Source organism: Ictalurus punctatus, chromosome 5, assembly GCF_001660625.3.
Source record: "Ictalurus punctatus breed USDA103 chromosome 5, Coco_2.0, whole genome shotgun sequence".
Lineage (NCBI taxonomy): Eukaryota > Metazoa > Chordata > Actinopteri > Siluriformes > Ictaluridae > Ictalurus > Ictalurus punctatus.
This window is the reverse complement of record NC_030420.2, coordinates 26215655-26239899: the sequence shown is the minus strand read 5'-3', so window position 1 is coordinate 26239899 and position 24245 is coordinate 26215655. Positions and strand designations below refer to the sequence as shown.

At 37.1% G+C, this 24245-nt stretch overlaps 2 protein-coding genes across 4 annotated transcripts; one reads left to right on the top strand and one right to left on the bottom strand.

The window, feature by feature from the left end:
• Positions 1-7578, top strand: LOC108266051 (matrix metalloproteinase-19). Its single transcript, XM_017469012.3, has 9 exons — positions 1-102; positions 258-349; positions 728-858; positions 1145-1357; positions 2313-2558; positions 2674-2757; positions 4774-4938; positions 5231-5355; positions 6279-7578. Exons 1-9 carry the CDS (start codon positions 1-3, stop codon positions 6516-6518), a joined length of 1398 nt encoding a protein of 465 aa, XP_017324501.3. The 3' UTR covers positions 6519-7578.
• On the bottom strand, positions 7060-22906 carry tm198 (transmembrane protein 198). 3 transcript variants are annotated; one of them, XM_017466809.3, is made up of 5 exons: positions 22841-22906; positions 15354-15670; positions 12684-13262; positions 9738-9871; positions 7060-8368 (listed from the first exon to the last, which is right to left on the bottom strand). In XM_017466809.3, exons 2-5 carry the CDS (start codon positions 15505-15507, stop codon positions 8216-8218), a joined length of 1020 nt encoding a protein of 339 aa, XP_017322298.1. In that variant the 5' UTR covers positions 15508-15670; positions 22841-22906; the 3' UTR covers positions 7060-8215.
• Positions 22907-24245: the final 1339 nt, after the last annotated feature.

Here is a 24245-nt window from a genome sequence, read left to right as displayed (position 1 = left end):
ATGTGTCAAGTGCTGAAGATGGGTCACGCCGTAGCATTTCTGATGCTGATTTGGATGCCGTTAATTACTGTGTCGCATCAAGCAGAACTGGAACAGGCTACAGTAAGACTAAAATCTACTGATTCTTTATAACCTCATGTGTCAACTATACATCATTCAGGTCATATTCATTTTGTATCAGTAATGATATAAAAGGTTGTCTTAGCATGATTTTCCTCTGTAATGATATTGTACAAAATCTTATATCCGATCTTCAGAACTATCTAAAGCGATACGGCTATCTGTCTACATCACTTCTTTACTCTGAAGAGCAAGAACTGAAGCTGGAGCAAATAACTGAGGCACTGGGGTAAAACACACACACACACACATTTCAGTTTCTCATGTTTCAGTTAGTATTAGATTACTGACAGTTTAACATCAATAAGTCCCATAATGCCTTTCACTCTATCGCTCTACTTCTAAAGTTATCTCATTGTTACTCAAGCAGAAGATAGAAATGGACGCCATTTATCTGTCACTTTCTTAGACCGATCTGGTCCCAATTTAGAAGGTTTCATTGTAATGAAGTAGTCTCAAGTTTAATTTGTCTCATTATGTGAGAGAAATAGGGATCAAATTCAATGAACAATAAAACTAAGAGAAACAGATCTAGATTAACGTTCATACCCTCAATACACATTATATGAATTTGAGCTTTTCTGGTCTTGCTTTCTGTTTTTATTAGAATATTCCAGAAAGTGACAGACCTACCAGTCACAGGCAGGTTGGACAACGCCACGCTAGCCATGATGAAAAAGCCACGCTGTGGCCTTGTGGACCCCTTTAACAACAAAACTCTCAAATATCGTTTACTAGGTAAGCTAAGCCAGTGGATTCCATAGCTCTGAAATGCCTAACTATTCTATTTCGATGATTTGTCCACTTATAAGACAGTTCATGTTCAGAAACTCATTTGGAATTGATCAGATTTGTTCTGGTATAAATATCTCAGTTTTTTAGTCTTTGGTTTACTAGTGATAGTTAAATGACACTTTGTGTTTATTAAGGTTGTTAAACGAGTTCGAGTCACCATTAGAAATAAACCCAGCTGTTAAGATGTACAGTAAGTGCCTGATTTAATAATTGCTTTGTGTCGTAATAGGTTACTGGCGTAAGAAGAAGCTGACTTACCGTATCTATAACTATGCTCCTGGTTTGGGAATGGATCAAACACGGGCAGCTCTAAAGACAGCATTCAGGTACTGGAGTGACGTTACACCTCTCCAGTTCTCCGAGGTCACTGAGGGAAACGTTGACATCAAAATATCCTTCCACAAGAGGGACAATGTCTGCCCTGTGCCATTTGATGGACCAGGTGAGAGAGATAAACAGTGAAAATCCATGTTTGGTTCTTTATGGGATTGTGTTTGATGCAGAACCTGAATCAGTGTAGGGTTGGTTGTTAAATATGCTCATTTTGTAGTGTTTTCAAAAGATGATTAGTTTTCTAACAGCAGTTCTGACAACAGTTCTGATTGAATGGTTTATATTTACACACTCATTCTAGCACATTATTGTTTCTATACTAACAGCTAGCTGACAGGGACTTGTATGCTGGATACTCCGCATAATCTAATACTAATAATAAACAAATTAAAAAAAAAAAAGTTGTTATTTTTAATGAATTTTTTTTTATAATCGTTGACATGGTGGCATTTTCTGTAAGGAGACGTTTATATAACATTTATGGGAGGAGCCTCTGGTGTGAGCGAATCAAGTTATAGCTGCTATAACGTACGTGAAAACAGGAAATAACTTGTTTATATGAAGGTTTCTCAACATTAAATATCTATAAACCATAATTTGAAAACAATTAAAAATAATGCTTTGCATCAGGCCATATCACAGCACCCAGTCGCTGATCATTTTCCAATGATTTATTCCTTACTTAAATGCTTAATTTTTTATCCTAAGGAGTATTACAGATAAAATGAAAGAATTTATGGCCTTTATACAGAAATAGTAATGCAATAATAGTTTAGTTCATGCTTATTATATGGATGCTTTTGAGCACTTGGCCCCTATTTTAATCATTTTTAATACACACTATTAATGACACACTTAAAAAAAAATTAATAAGAGTTAGTGTCTATATTTCTATATTGAAGCACATTATTATTATTATTATTATTATTATTATTATTATTATTATTCACTATAGACTATATAAATGTATACTATATGTACTATGTAACTATTTCATGTTTGGATGATTTGACTGACTGATATTCAGTACAGTGTTATGCAGAAATCTTGTCTTCTTCCTGCAGGAGATGTTCTGGCTCACGCTGAAGGTCCAGAATCTGGTATAGTGCACTTTGATGCAGAGGAGCTGTGGACTGAGGGGCGAAACTATGGAGCAAATCTGAGAATTGTAGCAGCCCATGAGATAGGCCATGCCCTTGGTTTAGACCACTCGCAGTATTCCAGTGCTCTCATGGGCCCTGTGTACACTGGTTACCGTGACAACTTCAAGCTCCATCCAGATGATATCCGTGGGATCCAGGCACTGTATGGTGAGAACAGAGTCGGAGCTCAAGCCCACATATTGCACAATGCTGAAATCTTCTATCCACAGATAGGAATCTGAAGGTTTTATCAAAGCTACAAAATATTTTACTTTTTCTTTAGGTAAACCTGAGGAACAACCGCCAATTACCTCAGACTCACCTCTGCCTGATCCCTGCACTGCCTCACTCGATGCTATAATGTTGGGTACAGTATTACATTTACATTTACTGCTTATTTAAGATCAGTATGATAACCTTTGCACCCTATTCTGCAAAAAGAACTGCCATTATGACTCTGATTTCATCACGCAGATATGTCTCTCTTTGGCTAATGCAGTGATTGTTATGAATGCTAACTAGTGAAGGACTGATATTCCCTGGTGTCACAAAATGAAGTGGAGTTTTGCATTTCATGCCAACTTGAACATTTTAGACAACTAAAAAGTTGCTAATGATGGTAAACTGATGACTTAAACTTAAAACCCTCAGTCTATATAAACATATTATCCTGGCTGGCTTGTCAAAAATAATCACTGACAAGATGGTTGTCACGTTTGGGAGACAAAGGCGGATGCAAGTGCAGATTATTTTATTAAGTCAAGTACTAACAAACCAGAAAAAGATTTGAATACAAGGACATAAACATAAACTTTGCTTACAGAGCAAAGAACATACAGACTATGAGCAAAACTGTGACTCATGGGCTCTCAGACACAAAATAATACCATTACAACAAAAGCTCGACAACCAAACACTGAAAAACTAGAACTATATATAGTTGTGCTAATCAAGGTGTAACGAGACACATGTGAGAGTGCTTGAGATATGTGATGTGCTGGGGCTGAAGGGTACTGTAGTTCTGCGCCTCTTTGGCATTGCCATGACAATGGTGTCACGAGACCTGTTGCACAGAGAAGCTACTTATCATCCTGAAGTTGGCTATTTTATAATACCAGCATGTCCAGAAGTGTTTTAATTTATTAATAAACATCATCATGTTTGTGATTATTTAATGTTGTGGAACATCCATGAAACAAGTTACATTTATTCACTTAGCGGACCCTTTTATCCAAAGTGACTTACAAATGAGAAAAATACAAGCAAAGCGATATATCAAGCAGAGAAGAATACAGGTAGTGCTACCATACAAGATCCATTAATTGAGTTCCAGAAGAAGCAAAGTGCACAGAGTAGAGGTGTAATTGCAGTTTTTTTTTTTTTAAATGAATTATTTTTTATTATTATTATGAGTTGGTTAGGTGTTCACGGAAGAGGAGGGTCATTAGCTGTTTTTTTAATTTGGTGAGAGATTCTGCAGTCCGGATTGAGATTGGAAGTGCATTCCACCACTGAGGAACAGTTATCGTGAAGGTTCTGGAAAGGGACCTTGCGCCACGCTGAGTTGGAACTGCTAAACGTCGGTCGCTAATCGATCGCAGATTGCGAGAGGGAACGTAGGCCTTCAGGAGAGAGTTGAGGTAGGAGGGTGCTGTTCCTGACAAGGTCTTGTAGGTGAGCATCAAGGCCTTGAATTTGATACAGGCGGCTACAGAAAGCCAGTGGAGGGAGATGAAGAGGGGTGTGACATGGGTTCTCTTGGGCTGGTTGAAGACGAGGCGCACTGCAGCATTCTGAATCATCTGAAGGGGTTTGATGGAGCTGGCTGGGAGGCCTGAAAGCAGTGAGTTGCAGTAGTCCAGTTTAGAGATAACAAGAGCCTGGACTAGTATCTGTGTAGCCTGTTCGGTGATGTAGGGTCGGATTTTCTTGATGTTGTAAAGGATGAACCTCAAGTTAGTTCCTGTTATAACTTACAGTACGATATAACAGCTATAAACAGTCAGCGTCGCCCCCACCCCCACCCAGCCTCTCCCTTTTCTCTCTCTTGAAGATAATAAGACAAAAATTCTCCCTCGAGTCCTCTACTGAAGACTTACTGACTATAACGCTGACACTGGAGACTTCTTCCAGAAATATTAAATAAATGCCTCCTAACACACACACACAAAAAAGGATTTTCATTTTGTTTCCTAAATAAACAGATTTTGAATTTTTTTTTATGTTGTGTGTCAGCCATACACGTCCCTGTGAAAGAGTTGTTACTATATAAACAATAATGTATTAGAGCGAGTGCATTAATATAAACCTGTTGTTTGGCTTGTAGCTGGAACTACTGTCTGAGCTGTGCTGTTATAGCGTTCTAAAAGTATGTTCTGTTTAGGGCCGTTCCACAAGACGTTTGCATTCAGCGGAGACTATGTATGGACGATATCAGATGATGGCTATAACACTCCAATACAGATTAACATCCTGTGGAAGGAACTGCCTGGTTATTTAAGTGCTGCCGTGCATTCACAAAGGACCAACAAGTCCTACTTCCTTAAAGGTAAAACATCACCTTTTACCCACTGTTTTGATTTAGACTGCTTGACTGTTTTGACACGCATTTGGTTACATTCCTGAAAGGGTGATTTGAAATGCATATCCTAGGCCAGCACAGCAAATTCAGATACTCAGGAGTCACCTTCTAGTAATGACAAAAATAATGTCAACATAAAGTAAACATTACTTTAAAGCAAATTCAAATATCTCCACAAGACTTGAATATTTCTTCGAACTGCTTTTGTTTTAATTGTGATTTTTATCTTAGATGAATGCACATCATCCCTTTCTTCTAGGTGATAAAGTTTGGAGGTATTCCGGCTTTAAGTTAGACCATGGTTATCCCAAACTGCTTGCTATCCCTCCAAACATCGATGCCGCCTTTTACTCCTACAGCAATAAAAAACTCATTTTTATCAAGGTAAAGCACCAGAACATGCGTTTAAATTAAAATAAAAAAGATAATGAAAATATGCGGGTCATGTATACAGTTCAGTGTTTATTAATGGACCCTGACCATCTCTTTAGTTTTTATAGCACATTACATACTAGTGTATGTTTTATTTCAAAATACCAAATATACAGTACTGTGCTAAAGTCTTAGACACCCTATTTGTTTAGTATAAACTTTGTTACAGATTTTTATTTTACGACTTCTACATTATCGAGTCAGTACAAAAGCATTTTAGACTTCCTGACATTAGCACAAAATTAAATGCTAAAAGAAAAATGTTTGGATGTCAGTAAAGAAAGCAACATATTATGTAAGAGACCACTTTTCAGACAAAAGACATAATGAAGGCTGCAAAAATAAGAAGCGAGTGCGACAGTCAAAGTCTCCTGAAGAACTGAGACTGCAAGATGCTCAGTAAAACTTACAGCTCATTTCCTTATAAAACTGCACTAATTCTACCTGAGACTACTATTTATTTATTTATTTATTTTAAAGCAAAGGGTCATCACAACAAATATTGACTTAGTTTAATTGGTTACTGTTTACTTCTCTTTATAGTATTTTATTTTAAATGTAGAAACATTTAATTTCATTATTTTTAAGGCAGCTTTGCTCTAAAGCATTTCTTTGCATGTGCCTAGGACTTTTGCACAGTACTGTACATGTATCAATATCTAAATTATTTAAAATAATTACAGAAATAGACATTGAATAATGACATTGCCATTATCTTGCCTCTGATAGCAGCTATGTTTGAGAAAGTACATTATGATATGTCCTGTTCAAGCACCTTTAACTCAAACGTTTTAAAAAATCCTATATGAGCCTGTTAAATATCAATAGTTCATTTATTAGTGCGTTGAGTGTGTGTTTGTTTGTTTGTCTCGTAGGGTTCCGAGTACTGGCAGTGGGATGAACTGGGTTCCCCTGATGAACTGAAACAATTTCCTAAACCCCTCTCCAGTCTCGTCACTGGGTTTCCGTCTAATCCAGATGCAGCGCTCGCCTGGAATAACGGTCATGTTTACGTTTTTAAAGGAGACCAGTACTGGCGTGTGAGTCCCAGACACTTCATCGAGAAGGGTTACCCACTAAGCATGAGAGCGCGCTGGATGCAGTGCGGCCATTAACTCACTCACAGCTGTAATGATTTAAATGTCACTAAGCATTAAACATTAAGACATCTGAGTCAGAACACTGATTTAGAAAATATACACGGAATATACACTGTATAACTGTTGTGGCTATTTTACTGAATTTACTAAATATGTAATTTATCATGGAGCCTTCCACTACTAACCCTGAGCACAATTTTAGACATAGGATTTCTGTGCTGAAGCATTAAGTGTAGGACTTGTTGCACATCTTGTTTTGAATGACACATTTGTCAGTGTTCACATCCAGCGCAAATTGCTTGCCACTGACAAACACAATCAAGTTACACACGATAAAGGTTTTTGGTACACACAAGGCCACCACTGACTGCAATCTCACAAACATTCTAGAGTTTTTGGTAATAAATTATAGTGTATGTATTATATGTGCATGTGAGTATTCTAGATATTTCCTTATAGTAATCTACACTCTTACACAAAACACCTTTGAGGAACGCTTTTCTATGAGGAAATGCATTACAGCCTGAAACAATCATTAAACTCAAGACAGCTGATATATGAATAGCATGGTTTTATTTGTGTGGCAAACAAATTGTTCTAATGTAGTACATACTGTACAGCAATACAATCCTTAGGGAAGGCAGTTGTGTAAATGTAACCAGTTCCCAAGAGAGCGAGAGCGAGAGAGCAAATAAATGCGATCATAAAGCACCTTATCCACAGCTGAGGTCAGAGATATAATTTGTGCTGTTTGATAGTGAGTGTGTAGTAAAATTCTAGGATTAGGGTGCTTTCACCTTAATGCAGTGTTTAATCCGTATATTTTTCCATTTTCAGCCCTACATGTCCCTCAGCGTCGTCTTTTTCTAAAAAAAAAAAAAAAATTAAAAAAATTGTTTAAATATGTGCATTTTGAAACCAAACCAAACAGCACGTGAACCAACAGTATAACTTTTGCCTTGATTTGGACTCGGCCGATAGACTAATAGGTGTGAAAGCATCCTTCGTGGTGTGCCGGGATCCGACGTGCCCGACTAAAAATTGTGGGAGTGGGTGGTTTTCACTCTCATGCAGGTGGGAGCAGGAAGTCAGATATGAAGCTTGCGGGACAAAGAAAGGCCATGTCGATTAACAGAGGAATGTAATGGATGTAGAGTCGTGCTTGTGAGGCATTAGACTACATGTTTACTGCATTCATTCATTCATTCCTCTTTAGTTACTGTTTATCCTGGCCATGCTTGCCGTGGTCTAAATCACTAACTTATTTATATTTTGTGGAAATATATCCAATTAAGTTCATTAGAGAACACTGTGGGTACATACAACCAAAAATAACTGTGGGAGCAGGCAGGATTGGTCAGAATTGTTTTGTTTCATGTCTGACATTTAAAGCTGAACACAAATTAGTGCCTTCCTAATACTTATTGCTAAAAGGGTTGTCTTAAAAGTATTGAGTTAGAGTTTTAGAGTATTTGTGGTTTTATTTGTAGTCATGCACCCTGAATTCCTGAGAAGATCCAGTGTTCAGCAAACTCCACAGACTTTATTATTTTCAACTCAGAGTCCATGTTGTCAACACACACTCTCTCTAGAGCACTCATCCAGTCTGTTTACCTCAGTCGGCACTGAGCTCTATTGAGCTCTCTTCCCAAGCGTGTGTGTTTGTGTGTGTGTGTACACAAGTGTCCGTGCATGCAGGTTTCTGAGTTCATTCACACCCTAATCGCAGCAGGTGAGGAGGGTGTGAGAGGCACCATGGATCCAGTCTCAAAGTCAAAGTCGATCATGGTGTGGTAGACAGTACTCAGACTGCTCACAGACGAGCCCGTGCTCATCTGCCTCTCACGCAGGTTCGCCAGGTAGCTCTGTGACCAAGACAGAGAAAATGACAAGATAATGCAGGGTTATTAAAAAAAAAAAAAAAATCTTAAAACTTACTGGAAACATTGTTCTATACAGTTTTCTTATCTTCAAAGTGCCATTGATATTTATTTGTGAAATGCCAGTTACATTTGCAGTCCATAATCAGTAACCTAACCTTCTTATCTTATAATGTTAGTTTTTTCACTACAGTGTTGTAGGGTCATGTGTGTTAATAATTTTTTTAATCACTCTGTAATATATTTAATATGTTTAAAGACAACAATGTTTTTACATCTGTAATTTATCATATTTAAATAATTTCCATTTCTGGTCGTTTATTTTGAAACACCTTGCTCCAAAGAACTCCATATTTTAAATAATTAAAGATATATTATAGAGATATATTACAGTTCTGTGGTTTATTTTATTATATATAAGGCAGGGCAAAATTAGCAGATTTATGTTTAACAGGTAAAACAGTAAGGCAGCTTATACTGGCAACATATATACATATAAACACACACACACACACACACACACACACACACACACACACACACACACACACACACACACACACACATATATATATACACACATACACATACATACACACAGTATGTTAAAGCAATATTACAATTCACCACCAGGTGGCAGTAGCAGTATATTATCCGTTAAACTGACTGTTCAAATGTGCTGAGAAAGAATCAGTTTAACAAGCAGATCTGTTCGCAGTGACCTGAAAACCAACACAGAACCAAAGGCAAAACATATCATGCAAATGTTGCAATGTTTCAGGGTAGGTGAAGGTCACATATGGAGTGAATTTGCTGTCAAAAGTAAGTGCAATGTCAAAACTGCAATTTAATGAACGGCAAATCCATATTTAATTTTGTTAAACCTACAACTTGACTTTCTGCTACGACATTTGTGAACCATTGTTAACACATTTTGTATATTTCATTTCACTTTGAGATTACAGATTAGTATTGTACATGCTGTATATACACCCATATACAGCTCTCCCTAGGTTTCTGCTTGGCCCTGCCCCTCAACACATTACAAAAAAGTGTGCTCTTTCAGTCAAACCCCTGAACCCCAGTCAAACCCCATTGTGTGCTCTGGAAGTTTACCCACTGATTTTTGTGAACATGTCAAACGTAACCCGTAATTGCAAAATAGGTTAGGATTCGTATTTGTAATATGAGCAAGATTAAGGTACACCTTGGCTGGAGATTGATAAATATGAGGATGGCTTTGCAATTTATAAATTGATCATATTTGTTTATGTACAGCTGTATTTGACAAGATAAATTGCTCCATAGATAAAAACATGTTGATTCGGCAAGTGTGAAATTGGATGCTGATTACCGGAGCGAGCACATCTCCTGTGTATCGTTTGAGAAGTGGAGGTCTGCGGCGATATTTTCCCTCTGGACGCCGGCGTGCATCCACCTGTCTGATCTTCATCAGCTGGAGTTGCTTCTGTTTACCACTCGCTATCACTGCCCGGAAGAGAGGATGAGGGAAGAGGTTAAGGTAGGGAGTAAGGCTGTGTAAGAACACTTACCACAGTCAGTCAGTCCTTCATGCTCTCTCACTCACTCTGCCAATCACTTAGTTAGTTAGTCAGTCAGTCAGTCAGTCATTTACACAAACTTAGCAGGCAAGAATTTCTCCATAAGGGGGAGCAAATAGTCACTATTACAACACATGAACATTATCATTATTGTTTTTTTGTTGTTGTTTTTTTTAAACTCACTCAGAGTCTGACAGTAAAAGTGTACACCAAGTTAGTCACGCGTGGCATGTCTGATCTAAATCGCCTTTGAATTGGTAAATGGTCTGCACTTATATAGTGCTTTTTTAACCTTTGCGGATCCAAAGCGCTTTACACTGTGCCTCATTCACCCATTCGGTAGCAGAGCTGCCATGCAAGGCACTAACTTGCCATCAGGAGCAACTTGGGGTTCAGTGTTTTGCCCAAGGACACTTCAGCATGTGGAGTCACGTGGGCCAGGAATCGAACCGCCAACCCTACGATTAGTGGACAACCTGCTCTACCACCTGAGCCACAGCTGCCCCCTTAAGCCCTTAACCCTTAATTAACCACACACTAACACCCAAGATTGTTCAATACATTATAAATACAGAGCTGTCAATCAATGAAAAAAAAAAAAAGGATGATTTAACATTATTATTGTTTCACTTTATTATAACATGCTGTTAAATGGAGGAAAATGACCATACTAGAACAAAAGGTTTTCATTAAGTTATCTAAAAAGAATCAGGTCAGACGGGTCAGATACACGGACCTGTGTACTTCAGCCAGCTTGTTAAAACGAGCACAGTTTGAATGGATGAGTGGTGTTTCACATGTATAACACACTGTTTCCTTGTTAAAAGTAACTGTTCCTAACAACTATTTGCAACTGAAGGGGAAAGGTGATCAAATGCACAAAACTTTGCCTCATTATTCTTCGACACCAATCTGGATAATGTAGGTTCATTTTTTCATACTGCTCTTTCTGAAAAGTTCTGTTTTTTAAGTATTGGATATGTTAAATCTACAACTGAAGTAATGGTTTTTCTCATTTCCTATTATTGTCCTTACTCTAAAAACATCCAATTATCTAAGACATCTACGGAACGTGCTGTTACTGGTTTAAACAATGTAATGGAGAAAAATTGTGGGGGATATAGCAATCATTGGTACAGCAAATAAACATAACATGATCTACATAGCATATATCATAACTTATACCTATTACATCAAACTCATGCAATGCAACCATCTAAACAAAACCAAATCACTGTGCATCCACCTGACGAATATAAGTCCTGATGATCCACAGGTGTTTACAAGGTCTTACATTGAAATATCACATGTTCACCTGAGTGTTTTGCCATTCTATATGCTTTCCCACTATAACACTGTAGGTTAATAAGTATCATGGATAACATGGCTATATACTGAACCTGGTACTGAAATGTCTAATAATGGTACCAAAGGCTCCCTGTACCAATGCACTTTACTCAATGAAATAACTGAACACACACACACACACACACACACACACACACACACACACACACACACACACACACGCACACCTCCATTACCCTTGCAATTTGTCAACAATTAGATTTTTTTTAAATAATTGAAGAACAATTATTCCATCCATCCATCCATCCATTTTCTGTACCGCTTATCCTACACAGGGTCACAGGGCTCCTGGAATCTATCCCAGGGGACTCGGGGCATGGAACGTGAGGACACCTTGGCTGGATTGTGGAACATCCATGAAACAAGTAACTGCAACAAGTAACTGAGATTACTGATGCATTTTTAAAAAGCAATGGGTTTTCACACCTAATGTTGACTTATTTTAGGGCAGCCTTATTGACTTAATTTAGGGCAGCCTACTCCTTTTTATAGTATTTATTTATTTATTTTTTTTTTAAATGTAGTAAACATTTAATAAAAGTTTTTTGGAAAGCATCGCTGCATTTCTTTACATGCGTGTAAGACTTTTGCACTTTATAACAGCTATAAACAGTCATTCACTTCACCAGCCTCTCTTATTTTCTCTCAATTTAAGTTAATTAAAAAAGAAGAAAAATGCTGCGCCATGTTACAGAGAAATCAACTTTGAAAGTCCTTTGTCCATACAAGACCCTGTGTTGTTACCATAGAAACAGTATTGTATAAGGAGCACATTAATATACTTAATAGAAGACAATTAATATAATATAAATGATTTGCCATGCAGGCAAACTACTGTCTGAGCTGTGCTGTTATAGAAAATTAAACAACCCCTTTTAACCAATCAGACTTGAGAATTTAATGGTTACGATAGGATACAGTATGATCATATAAAACATATAATAAATGGTGCAGCTGAATTTTTAAAATGGCCTCTTGAACCATAATTATCATTTATTTATCATTTATAATATATATAATCTAATTTAAAAACTGTGATTCACAATATTGTTATGCAGTGGATATTGGTAGTTTCTTTCTTCTGTTTACATTTTGACAGCCTGGAAATACCCTGCACTCCAGGTGAAACAGAGCTGCTCAGTCCCTTATAAGGTAACAAATGAAGCAAGGTCAGACTGATCGGAAAAGGGAGGTTCCAGATATTTTAATTGCAACTGTAATTTGCTTCACTTGCAGCAGAGGGCTCTAAAAATTACAATGTGCTCCTTTAACAACATCTTCATTAATGCATTCAAGCTGCTTAAATACTACCTATTTATGGAATTAACAAGCTACATTGCAAAACACCGACATAGCTGTCATCCACCTACCTTCAGAGTGTGACATTCCTTTGGCAGTGAATTTACGCTGCACCAGGTTTCCCAGAGCTGCTATTCCAGGCCAGATGCCCAACATCACCCAACTGTACCAGCACAGCACCTTTTCTTGGTCCTTCTGCAGCCCCACATATGCCCTCCACGCCATCATTGGTGTCTCCATGCAGTAATCCATACATGTCATGATGATGGCAGCACCCAGCGTTGCCGTAGCCACCATGGTCATGCTTCTCTGCCAGCAGAGTGTGAGCACAGCGAAGAATATGCCAGTTCCAAGCACTGTTCCTGCAGGTACCCATACAGGACTGAGGATGGGGTAATACTGTCCTGCTGTCAGCAGAGCGGTGATGGAGAACAGCAGGCCCAGTTGGAGACCAGTGAGGAACAGACCCACACAGCGCACCAGTATGCTCACCAGTCCTCCCAGTAAGCCAATACCTAGAGAGATGCCTGCCCGTGTCTCCGGGTCCAGCGGCGAGTCCATCAGCTGCTCCCGGAGACATAGCAGGTAGCCTATGCCAGTCCCGAATGAAAGCCCAGACAGGAACATCACCAATTTAAAACAGCGGTACCCTGAAAACATGGAAGAGACTTGTTATAGAAGGTAAACTACCACTAGCTCAACACTAACAACTACCCATAGTGATGCAGTATTAGGAGTGACTTTACAAACAAAGAACAAGCTACAAAGAAAGCATTAAACACTGCTATGTAATGACTTTTTGTTGCAAGAATGCATTTATACGCATTTTTTTCCCAAGTTGGATTCTCTTACAAATCGTCATTATGGAACATTGTACTGGCAAGAAATTTACTTTCAAATTGAAGCCTTTTATATTCTGATCATATTGCCACATATATATATTTTTTGTACAGAGATAAACCATGTCAGCCCATGCAAATAAACCAGTCAGTGGTCTGTCTGGGACTGGGAAAAACAGTTCGTGAGAGATTAAAATGGCATCCTTAATTTTCCCCTCCTTCAGTTACTGTTTAAAAACCCCCTAGAAGAAGTCCAGAAAACAGGAAGCATACGCTATTAAAAAAAATCAAGGCCTACAATGGGCGGTAGTCAGCATGGAGCACATAAGGAAACCAAACATGGCTTCCAACTGGGTTAAGTATTTTTGTTGTTTTTAAGCTCAGTACTTTTTTTTTTTGAAGAAGCACCACCTGAAGACATCATTTTTTTTTTCCCCCGCTAAAATTAGCCTGCAAAATAAATCAAGTTGTGAAGCAACCGTACATCACTATTTGCTATTAGGAACTTTTGTAATATTCAACAGTTATTAAACAGCAAGGAGTGATGTATGAAAGTGCATATTTTTTTGTTGTCCGTTTAAATAAAATGGCTGTGCGCTGCGACTCGTGAGGATGTTGCAGTTTTTGCTCCGGCGATACAAAATCACACTCAAATTGTAACACTCTTCTGTTAAGACATTTCTACTCAAGAACAATTTGACAACCGTGGAGGCGTGCACTACATTCAGGTAATCTGCATGATCAGAATTGGGAACTCAGAAAATTTAGGATGCGCAGCCCAGCTCTGAATACGTGTAACTTCCCCATGTATATGTTAACAGAACGTTTGGATTTAAGTTGCCAACACTATACACATCCCACTTGTGGAAATGAGCAGTATTGTAAATATTCCAGCCCTGGTTTATAAAAAAAAAAAAAAAAAAAACTATAGCAAAACTGGTCAATAAACACGGAACTCTAAAAGGTACTAAAAATTAGATCCAACTAGTAGTCCATATAGAGGTAATGTTATTGAGGCATAATTTAGACATACATCCAGAGATACTTATTTTCTACAAATAATATTTTAGGCATATTTTCTTAGATTAATCCTTTTATATGAAAGGTTAGGTTACGTGAAAAGAAATCCAAGGTTAAGGTAAAACATATAATGAAATAAAAGTTAAAAAATATATTCTAGCACTGAAATTTTGGACTAAACGAAATTCTAAATTATGCCATGAAAAGTTATATAATAAATAAATAAATAAATAAATAAATAGGACTAACAAAATGTCTTTTTTTAATACATTCCATAAATTTATGGATATTTTATTTTAATTTTGCTATGCACAATGAATGTTTTGCGATTCACCTATGTATTTCATTGATCAACCAACCAACCAATTTAAAAAAAAAAAAAAAAAAAAAACAAACTACTGAAATAAAATATCATTACATGAATTTTCATACATTTAATACTTGTACTAGGACTTTACTGTCAGTTTCACCCATGCAAACACAGAAAGCTCAGTGATTGGTCAGTTTACATCTTATATCTTCTTATATCACATATGCAGCTATCTTTGTTTTTCTGTGTTTTTCTTATTTGTCCCTGCAAAAATTCACTGAACATGTGTACATCCAGTTCACATAGTAATGTAAAATAGTAATGAAAAAGTACAAGCATCAATCAAAAACAGACCCTGCCAGAGTCTGCTGTCTAATTCTGATGGATGAAAGTCACAGTCTGGGGACATTTTGGAATATACCACCTGTTTTTGTGAGGTGGATAGAAAGTGAAGTACCCTTAGGAAATCAGCAAGAGGAGAACATGTGAAACACCAAAGAGTCAGTAACTGGAGCTCAAGTTCATTCCCCCCCAAGATTGTCATCATTGTTATTATCTCAGAATATACTCACCACAGAAGCAGTAGACAATTCCGAGTATAAAGCACATGGTGCATGCTACTGAAGGAATGACCTCGTACTTCTTCCTGACCTCCAGAACACAGCTGTCTGTTGACGCCAGTGTGGGCATCACTCCCTCTGTCACCAACATAGAGGGGTCAGCCATTCTGGCTCAAGCGCTCACAGTCTGACTCAAAATGAAAAATTAGCCTCTCACGGGAAATGTGTACATGTCATCCTTGTACATCTCTACAGGGAATGAGTATATTGTTCTTTACATATCGTTGTACAATCCTTAGTCCAAATGCAAATCTGGAGATCCAAAGCACCTAAAAACAAAAAGGAGAAAGTCATCATTCAGATATGATAAACTGTTATTGTCAAGTGTTTTATTAGGAAGTGTTTTATTAGGAAAGAGTGAGGCAAATATTTCAGTCATGAGCCAGTAAAGAGTGATTACGTGAATAAACATTTCCTGCTTCAACATAGTTTTTCAAACCATGCTAAGCTTTCCATGAATGGATTTCCTGAGCATCTCCATGTTCATACCCTTATATAAAAAAAAAACCCTTTAAAAAAAAAAAAAAACCTGGAAAGAGAGACAAATTCCAACCATTCATGAGACTTCATTAGAATTCATTTAATTATTTGTTGTGTTCCACTTAACTCTGAACAAAAAATCTACTACAATAGTTATGAGCTCTGGAAACACCTGTAACCTTTCTCCCCTCTCTCAAGTTTCCCGTCTGGCAAGCCTGAGGGAAGCAGGATTCCTGCCCCTCCTTCTGCCGCCATGTCTTTCTGTCTGTACTGCCTTCCACTAGCGTTCTTCACCCAAACACAGGATGCATGTTTAGGAAGTGAGCTCTGCTTGAATGTCTCATTGTTCTGCACATATGGCTATCTGCTTTACTTCTACTAGCTTCGGGGAAGCCGAGAAACAGCTCCAGTTATTTACAGTGTGTCCTCTCTAAAATCATTAAAGCATTATTTTTAGAGAAAATCTTTTGTTATTTGTAAATATGATTACACTTGACCGTTAACATTGCATTACTCCGGTGCATCAACAGGTCAGAATGTTCATTAACAGGCTATCAAGAACAGGATGATGGAAAAGAACAGCTAAATTATATTTGACTGAAAGTAAGGGTATCGTGTTACAGTTTTACTTGGTTAAAAGTGGAACTTCACTGAAAAATTCAAGGAATTATTAGTGAAAAGGAAATAATTTGAACTGAAAGTCAGGACATGTATTTTTTTTTTTCAACATGATCAAATATTTGGGGGGCACGGCGGCTTAGGGGTTAGCATGTTTGCCTCGCCCCTCTGGGTTGGGGGTTCGAATCCCACCTCCACCCTGTGTGCACAGAGTTTCCATGTTCTCCTTGTGCTTTAGGGGGTTTCCTCCGGGTACTCCGGTCTCCTCCCCTAGTTCAAAGACATGCATTTTAGGCTCATTTCCAGGAAAATGTACGGATGGATCTAATATTTGTAAATTCACTGAACTGAATACATACAGTATTAAACATTACAAAAAGGTCAATGCTAGGTTCAACGTTATTACTTTATCTTATCTTATATAATGCCTTCCAGAATTTCTGGCACTCTTCATGAAAATGAGCAAAAATTACTATTATTTAAAAACATTTTCGGGCTCAAACTTACATGTTAATAGTAAGTTTAATAACACTTAATGTTGAACAGTATTTAAGTATTAGCTATTTTTACAACCCCAAAATGTTTTTTTAAGGAGTGAAATCCTCCATCTGACTCATTTGCGATGAAAGTTTGTTTCCCCCCATGCTAATGGAAATAATAAAATAAATCTAATTAATAAATCTAATTTTTTGCTTTGTACATTTGTGTCAATATTTTGGCACATACAGTATATTTATTCGAGAAAATACTATTATTAAAAGTGGTTATATTGATGATTTTCCTGTTTTCTGTCAAAAATATATATTTTATCATACTGAATGGAAATTGTGAATTAATGTATGCAAAGTTTATTTTTATCATTATACTCATTGTTGAATGAAGGGTGCCAATAATTCTGAAGGCCACTATGATGTGCACCCAATGAAGTCTAACAATATTGGCTTTACTCCAATCAATTTGTATGATTTCTTAATAAGAAAAGGTCCATTAATTTATGAAGAGGAAGAAGGACTAGAAAATTTGATGGGATGTTTAAATCATAGTAAATAAATAGTTAATTTACACAGAAATATGACTAACTGGGCAACTGGGCAAAGGAATAAGTCCTTTAATCATGATCATGAAAATAGAGATTAAAAACCATGTAGTTATTTGTGGAAATGTAACTGAGTAAGAGTCCAAGTATTAATTAATTAATTATAGTAACAAAAGTATATAACCTAAGCACCCAAGTGCATTATAATTATTCATAACCCCCTCAGCACTCTCCATTCTGTACACAGGATCTGATGCACTGTATATCCAAGAAAGGGTTGAGTCAGATGCCCCAGCTCGCCTTATTGCTTTTCGAAATACATTATTGACGGGAATTCTATTTTGGTAGTGAGATGAAAATAGCTTGTTAAAAATAACATCCTGAGTAATTAACCTGCCCATGCCTCCCAGCTACTACTACATCCGAGTGCTATATTTAGTAATTTAATAAAGATTTATTTGTGGAGGCAGCTGTACATGACTGTTAAGCCACATTCTTTTCCTTCTATTTTATTATTATTTATTTTATTTTTATTATTATTATTTTTTTTTTACAGATGCTTCATTCAATATTATTTTAAGATTTGAATAGAGAAACAATCAAAATGCTATATCTGAATGTGATATAAATGCAGACTTCCATTTGACACTAGGGATTTTTTTTTTAGGCCTCCTACTGTTTGTTTTTGGCATTTATTCAGGTATTTTTCAATTCTCTTTGTGCCTCTTTCTTCCATTAAAAAAAATTACTAAATATAGTTTTAACCTTTGGTAATGGTATATTTTAGTACCCTCCTCTAGCTTAAAAAAAATGAATGAATGAATGAATGAATGAATGAATGCCTTTTATTGTCACTATACATATGTACAATGAAATTAAGAGCCACTCCTTTTTGTTCCGTGCAAACATATACATTCATCAAAAATCTGTTTTTTTTTTTTTTTTTGTCTTTTGATGGTTGCTTTACAGACCCTAAAACCCTTTGACGTCTCACAGTAAATTACATGAGAGTAGGCGTGTTCGACCTTAACTTCATAACTTAAATAAGACTTTAGGCATTAGATACCCCAACAAATCTCATGCAGATAACATAACTATAGAAAGTCAAAGGGTGTACAAACTTTTGAGCTTGCTAATAAAATAACTGCTGTCTCAAACTAAATTGCTGTAATATTAAGGAATCCTATATTGAAGATAAACGTTAAAATATTAAAATAGAGGGAGAGCTTTTCATTTTTTCACTCATAAACCAAGGGGGTGCAAACATTTGCACTCAACTGTAGACAATTTTATGATTTGCATATTTTTCCATCTTCACACTACAGTATATCCTGTTGATAGTAGTCTTCATTCCAGGAAGAAAAAACACATTTTAACCCAAACCATGCATCATTTAACATGGGGAAACTGTAATAACATTTTATTTGTAATATCTCTAAACACGTACATCATTATATAATCCCACAGTGAATCTAACACTTTCCCACAGTTGTCAAGGCATTCCCTGCCATGGTAACATCTTTTAAAATGCTCTGTTTGGGGATGAAACTGTACAAAAGTAGAATAGGCCAGCAGAGAGAGAGAGAGAGAGAGAGAGAGAGAGAGAGAGAGAGAGAGAGAGAGAGAGAGAGAGAGAGAGAGTGAGTGTGTGTGTGTGTGTGTGTGTGTGCATGCTGATGCCTCACTCCTACCCAAGCCTCCAGACACACACAGACAACTCCACTGGCAAGAAACCGCAGCTCAACAGTCTTTCTCCTCAGTTCTTCCTCCTCTTGCCATACCAACAACTTTCAATGCTAAGAGTGAACTCATTAACACCAAGTCCATTGCTGCAAAATCATATCTTTGATATATCAGTAATTCTATACTGCGTACAATTTAGAAATCTTTAGTCCTTAATCTTTTCCTCTTTTCAAGAAGAAAACAACTACCCAGTTTTGATGCATCCAGAGGAATGCATAACAAATACTGATACTTTAAGGCCTATGACATACACACATTGAATACTTTATCGTACTACCCTACCCTTCTAATACTGGGTAGGACCTCCCATTGCTTTCAAAACAGCCTCAATTATTCATGGCATAGATTCCACAAGATTATGGAAACATAACTTTGAGATTCTGGTTCATGTTGATGTGATAACATCATGCAATTCCTACAGATTCTACTGGATTCAGATCCAGTGACTGGGAAGGCCACTGAAGAATGTTGAACTCATTGTCATATTCATGAAACCAGTTTGAGATGACCTTTGCTTTGTGACACGGTGCATTATCATGCTGGAAGTAGCCATTAGATGACGGGTAAATTGTGGCCATGAAGGGATGTACATGTTCAGCAACAATACTGAAATAGGCTGTGGCATTCAATTGATGATTGATTGGTATTAACAGGCCCAAAGTGTACCAAGAAACCATTCCCCACACCATTACACCACCTCCACCAGTCTGGACTGTTCACACAACACAGGTTAGGTTCATGAATTCATGCGGTTGGCCCTACCATCTGTGCGTCTCAGCAGAAATCAAGATTCACTGGACCAAGCTATGTTTTTCCAGTCTTCAACTGTCCAGTTTAGGTGAGCATGTGCCCACTACAGCCTCAGTTTTTTGTTCTTGGCTGAGAGAAGTGGAACCCGACGGACGTGGTCTTCTGCTGTTGTAGCTGATCCGCATCAACATGTTGTGCATTCTGAGATGCTTTTCTGTTCACCACAGTTGTACAGAGTGGTTATCTGAGTTACTGTAGCCTCAAACCAGTCTTGACCTCTCTCATCAACAAGCTATATAAGATTATATATACACTATTCTGAGCAAACTCTAGAGAATCCCAGGAGATTAGCAGTTATAGAAATACTCAAACCAGCCTGTCTTGCACCGACAAATGATGCCACAGTACAAATCACTGAGATCACATTTTTTCCCCCCATTCTGATGGTCGTCATGAACTGAAGCTGCTGTCTCGTATCTCGTAAGTTCAGGCTCTGCGTTTTCTGAGATGCTCTCAATAAGGGCTTCTTTCTTGCAACACTTTCAAACAGCTTGCAATCGTGAAAGTTTCATTTAACAGATGAGTTTTAAACTTGACAACTACTAGTATAAACTACACTACAGCTCCACACTAATAGGCTTTCCAAGCATTTCTGCAAGGGCTCAGCAAATGGACTTAGCCAGGGTGTTAGGAAAAACTAAAGTAGGCTGTACTGAACCTGTTGCATGCACACAAGTACACACACACACACACACACACACAGAGCAGCTGTAAACATTCCCATACTGCAAAAGCCGCTTTACTTGGCATAAGTGCAGTTTTTCATGGGTGCATGGAGGTGGAAAGAACACCCAGTATCTTCCATTTTCATTTAAGTGACAATCAGCATTTTAACCACTATAACAGAACGAGCAAAACAGCCAACCTCCACATATAATGTCTACAATAATAGATTTATTTTCATTTTTAGAGTTAAAAAATATAATTTTATTTACAAAATATTTAACACCGAAAAGGAGAATTAAAAAATAGTAACTTAAAAAAACATGAACACTACAATTTTATAGATTAAGTACGTTAGCATCAAATCGGCTGCTTTAGATTGTAATTAAAGGTATGTAAAAAAAAAAAGAAAGAAAAAATTTTTTTAAATATGAAAAGATATCACGATATTTCAGAAGTGTATGTTTTCAGCATGATAATTTATTTTATCATACTTATATTTATATTATCATACTGAAATACTTGTATCACACATTATACTACTACTACTACTACTACTACTACTACTAATAATAATAATAATAATAATAATAATAATAATAATAATCATCATCATCATCATCATCATCATCATAATAAAAATAAAAACTGGTAAGGATCCCAGTCAAATATTCCAGTATACTTTACACCAAACCTTTTGTTAGGTTGTGCCTTTTTAGATTTTAATCCTACAACTATTTCCACTGGTTTCTACTCATTTGATGGAATCTTGGAGAACTTCAGTGTCTCACTTGTGAGTAGTTTGAACTAAAATGACCTTGTATAAAGGAAATTGAGCACTTACCCTCAAGCGAAGTCCGAGTTAGGAGTTATAACACGAGTTATAAACTTTGTTTTTCCAAGAAAGTGTAGAGGATTATGAAAAGGTGTCGGTGGTTGTATGAACAACCGGCTATAAAGATAAAAACGGGCCAGACAACAGCTTTCACACGCGTTCACATTTAAATCCGCGTCCAGAGAAACCCTCACCATCTGACAACTTCTGACATCACCGCGTGGCCATCTGCCACACACACACACACACACACACACACACACACACACACACACACACACACACACACACACACACACACACACACAGGCAGACACAGGCCAAGTTCCACAAAGTGATTTCCAAGCTCAAGTCCAGTCATGCCATGTAGCTCTCATTTGTTCTATTTTGGATTTAGCGGGATTTGGCAACCCCATACCCAAACCCCAAACTGCGTTGCCAGATTTCCCGAACTCTTAAGACACACTTTTAATTAAATTATGTTAGAAAAGTTTCCTTTCCCTGATAATTTGGGATATTATTGGTACTTACTAATGGATTTAACAAATTTGGAAAAGTTAAATTTTTCCGTACTTTATAGTGAATCCATTTTTCAACCGCGACTGTGTATTAATGACGTTAATTAATGGAAACCTGGCAACCCTGTATGACAGTTATTTGCATGAAGGCGTCTAATTTCCATATGAATTAAGCATCACATGGTAACGGTCTTGTTTATTTTTGAATATAGACAGACATACAGACAGACAGACACTCATCTTTCATTTACTTTCCTGCTAAATCCTCTCTTCATTTTGCCTAATTCCAGACTGCTATAGCAACAGATATTTATGTTGAATAATATGGACTGTGCGTGTGTGTGAATGAGAGAGAGAATGCTGTGCTACTGATAGATAAACATGAATATATAACCCTCCTGAAAAAATAAGCACATTCGAAAAGGTGATTTGCAAACATTCACAAAATATAAAGTGCGATACATAAGTCTTCTGGATATGAAGCTGGATCACGAACAGTTGGTACTGAATCATGCTTGAGAATAAATTTTTCAGCAAATTGTACTGACCCTCTTTCACAAAGCAGTCTGGTGTAAAATGATTTGCACAAACATATACAAATTTAGCTATATTTTGGGGCACATTTTGTTCAAAAATGAAACTACTCCACTGCGTCTTCAGTGGCTCTGATACCGGGAGTACATGAGACTCTTATGTTCATTCTTCCAGCCAACAATGGGACACTTATAAAGCTTACGAAGTTGAGACATTCTTCTTATAGCTGCTCCAGCGGGGAGAACATGGCCGACTGTGTACAGCTCACTCAGCGGAGGATTTATGCTAATAGGGCAGAGTCCGACCAGTCATGGGCGGGGCCTGCTCCAATGTGACTTCACATTAGAGAGAAAATACCAACGACTCATTTTGGGACACTGTTTATGATTTATAGGGAATATAAAGAAAGGACTGGGTGGATTTTTACCATTATAGCTTGGTTGTGTACGCACACTGCCGACACACATTTATGTTCGAACAGCATGTAAAAGTGAATTTTGCAAAATAGGTCCCCTTTCAATCAAAATACATATCATGGTTGTGTGGGTTTTTATTGTAGTGCCACAGATAACCAGCAGGTGTCCTTCCACTGTTACACAAACTGACTGTAAGAACTGCAAGATTTGAATATCTTGTTATGTACCTTGTATTCTTATTAACCATAGCGTTCATCATCATATTTTGGATAACACATGCATTTATTTCAAATGTCACCTTAGAAATATATGTTTGTCTAAAACCTTTTGCTGCCTTCTTCATCTTTTATTTCTAGAACACATAGTGTAGTGTGGTGTGGCCATGAATGAATATATTAAGGCTATGAGTTAATGCTCTTATGACCAAGTTAAATTTCTTGAATCTATTTTCTGGCCAATACCAAACTCGTGATAATGAATTGTATTTTAAAATGTTTGAGAAACAGAGAAATCAGCTGAATTACACTGTGGCCACAGGAACCTAATTATGGACCTGATTGATAATATTACACATTACTTCAGTCTTTACCATTGGGCTACTCATCGGAGGGTTGTTCAACACTCAGCACAGCCAAGCCATGGTTAGGTCCTTTAGCAAATTTCTTAACCCTCAACTGCTCAGTTGTATGCTATCTCAGTTGTAAGTCAGTTTACATAAAAGCTTCAGGCAAATAAGCAAACACAAAAGTAAGCAATTAGACGTTTTTTCTCCACCACCTGCTCTAAGCAAACAAGCCACATATTAAGCAAGGGTGGAAAATGTACAGTACAAAGAAACTGTACTTAAGGTAAAGCACGGCTAAAGTGCCAAAATCTTTTGCTCAATTCAAATTAGAAATATAAACCCAAAAATCTACATGAGGGAAAGTAAATGTCTTTACACTTAAATACACTCAAGTATTCAAGAGTGAAAAATAATCATTTTGACTGATGAAAAATTAGCAATCCAGACATGAATTATGTGTTTTCTTGTTTGCTCATTCATTATACTAACTTAGACAAACCTGCTAATGTTTAATACATGTTTAATAATGCTTAAAGTTTAAAAACAAAAAGTGAAAACCCAACTGACTTGCACAGCAGCTGGGCACGAGAAATATCGAAGAAAAATCTCATCTCATTTCCGATATT

Excerpts from the sequence above, each read along its gene's own strand:
- tm198 (XM_017466809.3), bottom strand. The coding sequence starts at position 15,507 with ATGGCTGACCCCTCTATGTTGGTGACAGAGGGAGTGATGCCCACACTG. Across the intron at positions 9,872-12,683 it reads AGGAATGTCACACTCTGAAG|TGATAGCGAGTGGTAAACAG; the intron begins GTAGGTGGATGA and ends TCTTCCGGGCAG. Across the intron at positions 8,369-9,737 it reads CAGGAGATGTGCTCGCTCCG|AGCTACCTGGCGAACCTGCG; the intron begins GTAATCAGCATC and ends TCTTGGTCACAG.
- LOC108266051 (XM_017469012.3), top strand. The coding sequence starts at position 1 with ATGTGTCAAGTGCTGAAGATGGGTCACGCCGTAGCATTTCTGATGCTG. Across the intron at positions 350-727 it reads CAAATAACTGAGGCACTGGG|AATATTCCAGAAAGTGACAG; the intron begins GTAAAACACACA and ends TGTTTTTATTAG. Across the intron at positions 859-1,144 it reads TCTCAAATATCGTTTACTAG|GTTACTGGCGTAAGAAGAAG; the intron begins GTAAGCTAAGCC and ends GTGTCGTAATAG.